Below are 13,578 nucleotides of genomic sequence, written 5' to 3' on the forward strand. Positions count from 1 at the left end.
ACAGAAACCATATTAAAACAAATACAGTATATATTTCCCATCTTTTTCCATTTTCATACATTTTTGAAAAAGCTCCAGGGAGCCACTAGGGCGGCGCTAAGGAGCTGCATGCGGCCCGAGAGCATTTCATTTGAAAAAAGGCAGAGGTTTAACGAACGCTGTAACGAACGCCGTGGACATGTTCACGTGCGCTTTGCAGCTTTTAAGACGTCAGCGCGTCATATCTGCTTTTCTAACATTCCCGTGCGCGTGCAAAGTGGCAAATTTGTTTGGGAGCGGGCTGCAAGTGTTGGGAAGTAGACTCAACACTTGCTTGCATGTTGCTGTTTGGTCTGCACATACGCCCTTAGATGCTTATCTGACATTCTTCTGCCGGGCGACCTGCGGGCTGTTGCCATGGAGACTTTAGGGTGGAATTTGAACAACCTTGTAACGCCGGTGACGGTTTAAAACAGGGTTGTCCAAACTATGGCCTGCCAGACTCTTCAAATTAATCTTAAGGCTGTACATAAATGGACAGCTGTATCGGGACCCAAAGGTTACCCCCTGGCTTTTTTAGAATGGGCATTCTTGGTTTTTTTGAGCATCATGGTTTGGCCTGTGTAATGATCAGTGTTGGGTTAGTTACTGAAAACCAGTAACTAGTTACAGTTACTAGTTACTTTATTTCAAAAGTAACTCAGTTACTTTCACCAAAAAGTAATGTGTTACTGTGAAAAGTAACTATTTAGTTACTTATTTTTTTCTTCTTCTTTTTTTAAAGCTCCCATTAAAGGCCTACTGAACCCACTACTACCGACCACGCAGTCTGATAGTTTATATATCAATGATGAAAACTTAACATTGCAACACATGCCAATACGGCCGGGTTAACTTATAAAGTGCAATTTTAAATTTCCCGCCACACTTCCGGTTGAAAACGTCTATATATGATGATGTATGCGCGTGACGTCAACGGTTGATACGGAAGTATTCGGACCCATTGAATACAATACAAAAAAGCTCTGTTTTCATCCCAAAATTCCACAGTATTCTGGACATCAGTGTTGGTGAATCTTTTGCAATTTGTTTAATGAACAATGGAGACTGCAAAGAAGAAAGCTGTAGGTGCGATCGGTGTATTAGCGGCGGACTACAGCAACACAACCAGGAGGACTTTGAGGAAAGCAGACGCGCTAGCCGAACGACCTCACCTTGACTTCCTCCGTCTCCGGGCCGCCAACCGCATCGGTGATCGGGTGAAATCCTTTGTCGTACCGTCGATCGCTGGAACGCAGGTGAGCACGGGTCGTGATGAGCAGATGAGAGCTGGCGTAGGTGCAGAGCTAATGTTTTTAGCATAGCTCTGTCGAGGTTCCGTAGCTAAGTTAGCTTCAATGGCGTCGTTAGCAACAGCATTGCTAAGCTTCGCCAAGCTGGAAAGCATTAACCGTGTATTTACATGTCCAGAGTTTGGTAGTATTGTTGATCTTCTGTCTATCCTTCCAGTCAGGGACTTATTTGTTTTGTTTCTATATGCAGTAAAGCCAGATGCTATCACGTTAGCTCAGTAGCTAAAGAGCTTCAGCGATGTATTGTCATGGAGATAAAAGTCACTGTGAATGTCCATTTTGCGTTCTCGACTCTCATTTTCAAGAGGATGTAGTATCCGAGGTGGTTTGAAATACAAATCCGTGATCCACAATAGAAAAAGGAGAGGGTGTGGAATCCAATGAACCCTTGCACCTAAGTTACGGTCAGAGCGAAAAAAGATACGTTCTGCACTGCACGCTAGTCCTTCACTTTCACGTTCCTCATCCACGAATCTTTCATCCTCGCTCAAATTAATGGGGCAATCGTCGCTTTCTCGGTCCGAATCTCTCTCGCTGCTGGTGTAAACAATAGGAAAATGTGAGCAGTCCTTCCTCCGGTGTCGTCACGCTACTTCCGGTAGGGGCAAGGCTTTTTTTTAAATCAGAGACCAAAAGTTGCAAACTTTATCGTCGTTGTTCTATACTAAATCCTTTCAGCAAAAATATGGCAATATCGCGAAATGATCAAGTATGACACATAGAATGGATCTGCTATCCCCGTTTAAATTTTAAAAAATCATTTCAGTAGGCCTTTAATGCCCTTTTAGCCTTCATTTCAGTACTGTTATTGCACTGGAGAATAATACAATCTGTTGATCAACTTGACATGCATTTGCGTCACTGAACTCTGCTAAGCAATGTGGTCTACATACAACACACCCTCTTTATGTTTGTGAACTTTATAGTCTACACATTTAGAGTGATGTGATAATCAAACACTCTAGAAGTCTAGAATGAAAGAGTATATAAGAGAATTGACAGAGTGTGTGTACCTTCAGTGCTGAATGATGAGCAGAGGCAGAGTTTGGAGTGTTTTCTTTAGCTCGCTTTCCATGTTTATGTACTCACTGTCCACTGTGTCCAGGTACGTGAAAATGTTTTCCGTGCCATTTGCTGTTTGACGCCGGTATCATGCTAATTAGCTGCCTGAAAGCGGGTGACTCCACTGTAGAAATAGCCTGCATGTCTTCTAGCACATATAAATAGTCAGCTAAACAATTGGAGTAGTCTTTAAAAATATTCAACTGATGGACAAATGAATAGAAACAGGCTAGATGAATAAATGAACACTCAATCAGCATGCTAAATCCAACTATAACCTACATTCTTGTATGACAACAGAATGACAGGCAGAAAAGAAGGCGGAGGAAACTACACGTTTTGATTTAGTGTTTGCTAGTTGAACTTTACAGATCACAAAAAAGGTAAATTCGGATCGCTAACGTTGTTAGCATAAATTAATGGGATTTAACATAGAGAAAATTAGCATCACGGCTAACAGAGAAATATTTTCGGTTCATTATGAGACTGTGTGGTGGTACATAAACCTAGCTAGCTAGAGATATTGGCCCCAACATCATTTAACAAGTACAGGAACAGCTAGCTAGCTTGAGTGGAAGTCTGCTGGAGTAGTCTACAGTCATACAGTACCAAGCAATTACATCTCTATTAAACGTAAATACTATAGATCAATTATATTTACCGCAGTAATATAATCAAAACTTACCTGACTAGATGAAGTCCTTGGGCTCAAATACTAGTGTGGCCTCAATAGCCCTGCTGTAGTGTGAAGCATGCTGGGAATTATCTGCGCATGTGATGGAGGAATGCGCTGTGCAGGGTTGAAATTCTACTGAATTTGCATTAAATCAATTTTTTTTTAGCTATTAATCATGCTGCAAGATCTAGCGTGTTGCATTCAATGTTTATTCCCATTAATTTCCCATTAATTCCCGTTAATTCCCATGGAAAGTTTCCAACTTTGAATATTCCCGGAATTTTGCAACCCTAATCCTGGTCAAATCAAATCGGTGATATAGTTACAAAGATGGGAAGGGCTGTTGGTATTTCCAGGAAATGTGCTGCTTTTGTCAGATTGTTAACAGTTTAGTCTTGTGTCATCTGGACTATTGTTCTACAGTCTGGGCATCTGCTGCAAGTGGTGAGATCAGTAAGCTCCAGATTGTCCAGAATAGGGCAGCAAGGCTGGTTCTGGGTTGTTCACTAAGAACCAATGTTAACCAAATGCATGCTTCTCTTTCCTGGCTAACAGTGCAGAACAGGTTGTCAGCTAATACTCTAATATTGTTCAAATCAGTAACCAGTAGTAAAACTCCTGCTTTTCTCATGGCCCAAATAGTTTACAGTAGCACCATGCATAATCATAATACCAGGGAGTCTAGTGAGGGTCATTTTGTACTCCCTCGTCTGAGGAAGAATGCATTGCGGAAATCTTTTATTTATAGATCTGTATCGCTCTGGAATAACCTGATTAGAAAGAATAGAATAGAAAGTACTTTGTTGATCCCTGGGGGAAATTCAGCACCACGGTTCGCTCACAATAAACAATAAACACTAAGGTATTTTTCACATGTGAATAATATAAATACAGTCTATTATACAGCATTATTCACATGTGAATAATATAAATACAGTCTATTATACAGCATTATTCACATGTGAATAATATAAATACAGTCTATTATACAGCATTATTCACATGTGAATAATATAAATACAGTCTATTATACAGCATTATTCACATGTGAATAATACAAATACAATCTGTTATACAGCATTATTCACATGTGAATAATATAAATACAGTCTATTATACAGCATTATTCACATATGAATAATATAGATACAGTCTATTATACAGCATTATTCACATGTGAATAATATAAATACAGTCTATTATACAGCATTATTCACATGTGAATAATATAAATGCAGTCTGTTACACAGCATCATTCACATGTGAATAATATAAATACAGTCTATTATACAGCATTATTCACATGTGAATAATATAAATACAGTCTATTATACAGCATTATTCACATGTGAATATTATATAAACAGTCTATTATACCGAATTATTCACATGTGAATAATATAAATGCAGTCGGTTACACAGCATTATTCACATGTGAATAATATAAATACAGTCTGTTATACAGCATTATTCACATGTGAATAATATAAATACAGTCTATTAGCATTATTCACATGTGAATAATATAAATACAGTCTATTACACAGCATTATACACATATGAATAATATAAATACAGTCTATTATACAGCATTATTCACATGTGAATAACATAAATACAGTCTATTATACAGCATTATTCACATGTGAATAATATAAATACAGTCTATTATACGGCATTATTCACATGTGAATAATATTAATACAGTCTATTATACGGCATTATTCACATGTGAATAATATAAATACAGTCTGTTATACAGCATTATTCACATGTGAATAACATAAATACAGTCTATTATACAGCATTATTCACATGTGAATAATATAAATACAGTCTATTATACGGCATTATTCACATGTGAATAATATTAATACAGTCTGTTATACAGCATTATTCACATGTGAATAATATAAATACAGTCTATTATACAGCATTATTCACATGTGAATAATATAAATACAGTCTATTATACAGCATTATTCACATGTGAATAATATAAATGCAGTCTGTTACACAGCATTATTCACATGTGAATAATATAAATACAGTCTATTACACAGCATTATTGTGGCAAAGTTGGTAGAGTGGCTGTGCCAGCAATCGGAGTGTTGCTGGTTACTGGGGTTCAATCCCCACCTTCTACCATCCTAGTCACGTCAGTTGTGTCCTTGGGCAAGACACTTCACCCTTGCTCTTGATGGCTGCTGGTTAGCGCCTTGCATGGCAGCTTCCGCCATCAGTGTGTGAATGTGTGTGTGAATGGGTGAATGTGGAAATACTGTCAAAGCGCTTTGAGTACCTTGAAGGTAGAAAAGCGCTATACAAGTATAACCCATTTATCATTTATTTATTTATTTACATGTGAATAATATAAATACAGTCTGTTATACAGCATTATTCACATGTGAATAATATAAATACGGTCTATTATACATTCAAGTACAGTCAAAAAGGAACACATGCATTATACAGTCTGATGGCCTAACCTGCCTCGAATTCTCACCGGCATTGAACGTAAACAGGTTTTTAAAAGGAAACTAATATTTTATCTGAGTCTGTAAATTAGTTTGCTTGTTGATGGTTTTTGCTTGGTTTTATATTGTGTAGTTATATTTATATGGTAACTAGTATTCTCAGACTGTAAATTGTTTGCTTTTTGATGAGTTTTATTTGCTTCTGTATTGTGTAGTTATAATTATATGCTTTTACTTGTAATTGTATTGAGTTTGTGGACCCCCAGGGAGACTAGTGGGTTGTTGTGGCAACCAGCTAATGGGGATCCTTAATAAAAAAATCTAATCAAATCTCTCTGCGTGTGTTTCGCCAACAGACGAGTACAAAGAGTATCAGTGGATCGGTTTGAGCGACAAAACCATCGAGGGAGACTTCCGCTGGTCGGACGGGAACCTTCTGGTCAGTTTTTGCTGCCGCCTTTTTCTCCCTCTCACGTTTTAAGCCCCCCCCCCCCCCCCCCCCCCCCCTCTCCTCTCGTGACGCAGCTGTTTGAGAACTGGCACAGAGGACAACCCGACAGCTACTTCCTGTCCGGAGAGGACTGCGTGGCCATGGTGTGGGACGACGGCGGACGCTGGAGCGACGTGCCGTGCAACTACCACCTGTCCTACACATGCAAGAGGGGCGTCTGTGAGTCCGGGCCGCTCGTCAAAAACACCCGCGAGGGTCTCCGGCCTGACCCATGTCGTCTCCCCTCCCCCCCCAGCGTCGTGCCGTCAACCTCCGCCGGTCGCCAACGCCAAGCCGTTCGGCAAGACGCGGACACACTACGAGACGCACACCAAGGTGCGCTACCGCTGCGGGCAGGGCTTCGTGCAGAAAATGAATCCCGTCATCGCCTGCCTGCCTGGCGGCCAGTGGGAGGAGCCAATGATCACCTGCCTGCCAGGTAAACCATTCATGCTAATGCTAGCGTGCTTTGTTTTAATACGAAGGCAGAGGTCAAATGTTATATTGCAAAAAAAAAATTAAAAATCTGACAACTCAATCGCAGAATTTTACTGTAAAAATAAAAGTGGCACCTTTTTTTCCCATTTAAAGTATTGTACTGTAAAAACAACAAATGTAAATTTTACGGTAAAAAACAAAGTGGCAAATGAGTTGCCTGAATTTTACCGTAAAAATAACATTGGTAGTAATCGACAGTCATTTCCTGTAAAAACAATAGCCGAAGATTTTAACGGTACAAAAAAAAATGCTGTAAAAAGAAAGTGTTACCATTTTTTAATTTACAGTATTGCACTGTAAAAACAACAAATGTAAATTTTATGGTAAAAAACAATGGCAGCTGAGTTGCCTGAATTTTACCGTAAAAATAACATTGGTAGTAATTGACAGTCATTTCCTGTAAAAACAATAGCCGAAAATTTTAACGTTACAAAAAAAATGCTGTAATAACAAAGTATTACCATTTTTCAATTTACAGTATTGCACTGTAAAAACAATAAATGTCAATTTTACGGTAAAAAATAAAGTGACAGCCGAGTTGCCTGAATTTTACCGTAAAAATAACATTGCTAGTAATCGACAGTCATTTCCTGTAAAAACAATAGCCGAAGATTTTAACGTTACAAAAAAAATGCTGTAAAAAGAAAGTGTCACCATTTTTCAATTTACAGTATTGCACTGTAAAAACAACAAATGTAAAATTTTACGGTAAAAAACAAAGTGGCAGCTGAGTTGTCTGAATTTTACCGTAAAAATGACATTGGTAGTAATCGACAGTCATTTCCTGTAAAAACAATAGCTGAAGATTTTAACGGTACAACAAAAAAAATGCTGTAAAAGGAAAGTGTTACCATTTTTCAATTTACAGTATTGCACTGTAAAAACAACAAATGTAAATTTTACGGTAAAAAAGAAAGTGGCAGCTTGGTTGCCTGAATAATAACATTGGTACCCCATTTCAATTGACAGTAATTTCCTGTAAAAACAGTAGCCCAAGATTTTACAGTACAAACAAATACTGTAAGTATAAAAGTGATAGCATTTTCAATTTACAGTATTTTCCTAGTCACGTCCGTTGTGTCCTTGGGCAAGACACTTCACCCTTTGCCTCTGATGGCTGCTGGTTAGCGCCTTGCATGGCAGCTCCCGCCATCAGTGTGTGAATGTGTGTGTGAATGGGTAAATGTGGAAATACTCTCAAAGCGCTTTGAGTACCTTGAAGGTAGAAAAGCGCTATACAAGTATAACCCATTTATCATTTATCATTTATTGCACTGTCAAAACAACAAATGTAAATTTTACGGTAAAAAACAAAGTGGCAGCTGAGTTGCCTGAATTTTACCATAAAAATAACATTGGTAGTAATTGACAGTCATTTCCTGTAAAAACAATAGCCGAAGATTTTAGCGGTAGAAAAAAAAAATGCTGTAAAAAGAAAGTGTTACCATTTTTCAGTTTACAGTATTGCACTGTAAAAACAACAATTGTAAATTTTACGGTAAAAAACAAAGTGGCAGCTGAGTTGCCTGAATTTTACTGTAAAAATAACATTGGTAGTAATTGACAGTCATTTCCTGTAAAAACAATAGCCGAAGATTTTAACGGTACAAAAAAAATGCTGTAAAAAGAAAGTGTTACCATTTTTTAATTTACAGTATTGCACTGTAAAACAACAAATGTAAATTTTACGGTAAAAAACAATGTGGCAGCTGAGTTGCCTGAATTTTACCGTAAAAATAACATTGGTAGTAATCGACAGTCATTTCCTGTAAAAACAATAGCCGAAGATTTTAACGTTACAAAAACATGCTGTAAAAAGAAAGTGTTACTATTTTTCAATTTACAGTATTGCACTGTCAAAACAACAAATGTAAATTCTACGGTAAAAAACAAAGTGGCAGCTGAGTTGCCTGAATTTTACCATAAAAATAACATTGATAGTAATTGACAGTCATTTCCTGTAAAAACAATAGCCGAAGATTTTAACGTTACAAAAAAAATGCTGTAATAACAAAGTGTTACCATTTTTCAATTTACAGTATTGCACTGTAAAAACAACAAATGTCAATTTTACGGTAAAAAATAAAGTGACAGCCGAGTTGCCTGAATTTTACCGTAAAAATAACATTGCTAGTAATCGACAGTCATTTCCTGTAAAAACAATAGCCGAAGATTTTAACGGTACAAAAAAAAAATGCTGTAAAAAGAAAGTGTTACCATTTTTCAGTTTACAGTATTGCACTGTCAAAACAAAAAATTTAAATTTTACGGTAAAAAATAAAGTGACAGCCGAGTTGCCTGAATTTTACCGTAAAAATAACATTGCTAGTAATCGACAGTCATTTCCTGTAAAAACAATAGCCGAAGATTTTAACGTTACAAAAAAAATGCTGTAAAAAGAAAGTGTTACCATTTTTCAATTTACAGTATTGCACTGTCAAAACAACAAATGTAAATTTTACGGTAAAAAACAAAGTGGCAGCTGAGTTGCCTGAATTTTACCATAAAAATAACATTGGTAGTAATTGACAGTCATTTCCTGTAAAAACAATAGCCGAAGATTTTAACGTTACAAAAAAAATGCTGTAATAACAAAGTGTTACCATTTTTCAATTTACAGTATTGCACTGTAAAAACAACAAATGTCAATTTTACGGTAAAAAATAAAGTGACAGCCGAGTTGCCTGAATTTTACCGTAAAAATAACATTGCTAGTAATCGACAGTCATTTCCTGTAAAAACAATAGCCGAAGATTTTAACGGTACAAAAAAAAAATGCTGTAAAAAGAAAGTGTTACCATTTTTCAGTTTATAGTATTGCACTGTCAAAACAACAAATTTAAATTTTACGGTAATAAACAAAGTGGCAGCTGAGTTGCCTGAATTTTACCGTAAAAATAACATTGGTAGTTATTGACAGTCATTTCCTGTAAAAACAATAGCCGAAGATTTTAACGTTACAAAAAAATGCTGTAATAACAAAGTGTTACCATTTTTCAATTTACAGTATTGCACTGTAAAAACAATAAATGTCAATTTTACGGTAAAAAATAAAGTGACAGCCGAGTTGCCTGAATTTTACCGTAAAAATAACATTGCTAGTAATCGACAGTCATTTCCTGTAAAAACAATAGCCGAAGATTTTAACGTTACAAAAAAAATGCTGTAAAAAGAAAGTGTTACCATTTTTCAATTTACAGTATTGCACTGTCAAAACAACAAATGTAAATTTTACGGTAAAAAACAAAGTGGCAGCTGAGTTGCCTGAATTTTACCATAAAAATAACATTGGTAGTAATTGACAGTCATTTCCTGTAAAAACAATAACCAAAGATTTTAACGGTACAAAAAAAAATGCTGTAAAAAGAAAGTGTTACCGTATTTCAATTTACAGTATTGCACTGTCAAAACAACAAATGTAAATTTTACGTTAAAAAACAAAGTGGCAGCTGAGTTGCCTGAATTTTACCGTAAAAATAACATTGGTAGTAATCGACAGTCATTTCCTGTAAAAACAATAGCCGAAGATTTTAACGTTACAAAAAAAATGCTGTAAAAAGAAAGTGTTACCATTTTTCAATTTACAGTATTGCACTGTAAAAACAACAAATTTAAATTTTACGGTAAAAAACAAAGTGGCAGCTGAGTTGCCTGAATTTTACCGTAAAAATAACATTGGTAGTTATTGACAGTCATTTCCTGTAAAAACAATAGCCGAAGATTTTAACGGTACAAAAAAAAAAATTCTGTAAAAAGAAAATCTTACCATTTTTCAATTTACAGAATTGCACTGTAAAAACAACACAATTTATGGTAAAAAACAAAGTGGCAGCTTAGTTGCCTGAATAATAACCTTGGTACCGCGTTTCAATTGACAGTAATTTCCTGTAAAAACAGGAGCCCAAGATTTTACAGTACAAACAAATACTCTGAGTATAAAAGCACTGTAAAAACAATAGCCGAAGAGTTTAAAGTACAAAAAAAATGCTGTAAAAGAAATGTTTAACGTTTTTTAATTTACAGTATTAAACTGTAAAACCAACCGTAGATTTTACGGTAAAAAAACTAAAAAGTGGCGGCCTGAATTTTATCGTAAAAATAACATTGGTAACGTGTTTCAGTTTATAGTAATTTCCTGTAAAATCAATAGCCGAAGATATAACAGTACAAAAAAATACTATAAAAGAAAATGTTTTACAGTTTTTCAATCTACAGTATTAAACTGTAAAACCAATCGTAGATTTTATGGTAAAAAAACAAAAAAAAACGCAGCTTAGTCGCCTGAATTTTACCGTTAAAATAATATTGGTACCATTTTTCAATTTACAGTAATGCTCTGTAAAACAATAGCCAAAGATTTTACAGTACAAAAAAACTACTGTAAAAGTAAAAGTGACATCATTTTCAATTTACAGTAATGCACTGTTAAAACAACAGAAGATTTTACAGTACAAAAAAACTACTGTAAAAATAAAATTGATAGCATTTTCAATTTACAGTAATTTCCTGTAAAATCAATAGCCGAAGATTTAACAGGACAAAAAAAAATACAGTAAAAGAAAAGTGTTACCGGTTTTTTAAATTTACAGTATTAAACTGTAAAACCAACCGTAGATTTTACGGTAAAAAAAATACAAAAAACTGGCAACTTAGTTGCCTGAATTTTACAGGCAAAATAAAATTGGTACCCTTTTTCAATTTACTGTAATGCTCTGTAAAACAGCCACAGATTTTACAGTACAAAAAAACTACTGTAAAAATTAAAGTGGTAGCGTTTTCAATTTACAGTAATGCCCTGTAAAAACAACAGAAGTTTTTACAGTACAAAAAAAATTACCGTAAAAATAAAAGTGATAGCGTTTTCAATTTACAATAAAGCCCTGTAAAAACAACAGAAGATATTACAGTGCAAAAAAAATTACCGTTAAAAAAAAAAATGTGATAGCGTTTTCAATTTACAGTAATTAACTGTAAAAACAACAGAACATTATACAATACAAAAAAAATTACTGTAGTAATTCAAGTAGTAGCGTTTTCAATGTACAGTAATGCACTGTAAATACAACTGAAGATTTTACGGTTAAAAAAAAAGTGGAAGTTTAGTTGCCTGAATTTTACCGTAAAAATAACGTTGCCACCTTGTTTCAATTTACAGTAATTTCCTGTTAAAACAATAGCCAAAGATTTTGTAGTTTAAACAATTACTGTGAAAATATAAGTACTACTGTTTTTCAATTTAGAACAATTTCCTGTAAAAACAATATCTGAAGATTTTACAGTACAAAGATTGCAGTAAAAAAAAAACAACTGGTGCTGTTTACAGGAATGCCCTGTGAAAACAACCGGAGATTTTACAGTACCAAAAAATATGTAAAAAAAAAAAAAAAAAAAAAAAAATATATATATATATATATATATATATATATATATAATTTTAGTGTTTTAAAATTCAGTGTGAAAAAAAATCTGCGTATAAAAATTCAGTGCGTAAATATTTGTTGTTTTAAAATCCAAGACCTTTCTAGTAAAGACTGAAGCAATGGATCCTGCCTCAGAACCAGCCAATGAAGTGTCAGGTTTGAAGTGGTGCTGTTTTACCACAAGTGGGTCTTGAGTTTTGAAGCAATGAACATTTCTGCCCTCAATTATTTTACGCAAAATTATTTCACACTGAAAGTTTGTACGCTTAATTATTTTACATTGAGTTTGTGTACGCAAAAATCATTTTACACTGAATTTTTGTACGCTGAATTTTTGTTGACTTAATTTTTTACACTGAATTTTTTTGTATGATTGATCATTTTATGCTGAATTTTTTTTTTACAATTAATTTTTATACGCTAAATTATTTCACATTTAATTTTTGTACACTGAATTTTTTTACAGTGAATTTTTGAATGCTAAATTATTTTACACTTAATTTTTGTATGCTAACTTATTTTCACACTGATTTTTTTTACACTAAAATGTTGTACACAAATTTTTTGTAAGGTGATTTTTTTACACTGAATTTTTTTACCCTAAATTATTTTACAATGAATTTTTTTGCACGCTGAATTTTTTTTCACTTAATTTCACCCGGATTTTTTGCACGCTGAATTTTTGTACGCTGAATTTTTTCTACATTGAATTTTTGTACCCTGAATTATTTTACACTGATTTTTTTGCACGCTGAATTTTTTGACACTGAATTTTTGTATGCAGAATTTTTTTTACATTGAGTTTTTGTACGCTGATTTTTTGGAACGGTATATTTTCACACACAATTTTAAAACACACCCATTTTGCTCACAAGGTTTTATTTAATAAAATTGTCAGCATAATTTGATGTAAAAAAAAATAAAATAAAAAAATAAAATAAAAATCAGTTCACAAAATTGAAACGCAAAAAATTCAGTTACAAAAATTTAGTGTCAAAAAAAACTTTAGCAATAAAGACACAAAATAACCTCCACACAATATTAGTCTCTATGTTAACATGTACGTCTTTTCCACCCCTCTTCAGCTGCGCCTCAGGAGGAGCACTCAGCAAGGTCAGATCTTCTGTCACGGAATGAGGAGGAGGTGACGGAGGTCCTCGCAAAAAGCAGCTCTCATAACAAGTAGAACTTCTTCTTAACGGCCGCTCACTAACACGACTGTAGTTCTTCAACCCTAATCCACAACAATGCTTTCTTTTTTGTCCTCAATTAAATCTTCTCCTGGGTCACTTACCTTCTTTTTTTTTTGCCATCGTTTGCGTGTGAAAACAGCAAAGTCTAAGTTTACTTTACTTTTGAGACACGTTTCTTTCCAAAAAACATGATATTAACTTCAAATTGTACTTTTTTGGGGATATTCCTTCTTAATTTACATAAACAGCAGATATATTTTGCTGTAAATAACTCCGTTGCCAGAATTTTACAACTACCATTTTTACATTTACAGTAATGCACTGTAAAAACAACCATAGATTTTATTGTAAAAATTGCTAAACTTTTACCGTGAAAAAAATAACTGCGAAAAAAAGTCAAGTTTTACCATTAAAACTGTCAGTCGCCACAA

General features: G+C 34.6%; 1 protein-coding gene across 1 annotated transcript in view; it reads left to right on the plus strand.

The window, feature by feature from the left end:
• LOC133660493 (brevican core protein-like) overlaps positions 1 to 13,262 on the plus strand; it is a 29,406-nt gene extending 16,144 nt beyond the window's left edge. Inside the window, exons 9-12 of the mRNA XM_062064031.1 lie at positions 5,903 to 5,985; positions 6,072 to 6,216; positions 6,293 to 6,475; positions 13,040 to 13,262. Of these exons, the coding sequence (XP_061920015.1) occupies positions 5,903 to 5,985; positions 6,072 to 6,216; positions 6,293 to 6,475; positions 13,040 to 13,140 (512 nt within the window). The 3' untranslated portion in view covers positions 13,141 to 13,262. The remainder of the gene's footprint in view (positions 1 to 5,902; positions 5,986 to 6,071; positions 6,217 to 6,292; positions 6,476 to 13,039) is intronic.
• Positions 13,263 to 13,578: the final 316 nt, after the last annotated feature.

The sequence above is a fragment of the Entelurus aequoreus genome, linkage group LG11 (genome assembly GCF_033978785.1).
Source record: "Entelurus aequoreus isolate RoL-2023_Sb linkage group LG11, RoL_Eaeq_v1.1, whole genome shotgun sequence".
NCBI lineage: Eukaryota > Metazoa > Chordata > Actinopteri > Syngnathiformes > Syngnathidae > Entelurus > Entelurus aequoreus.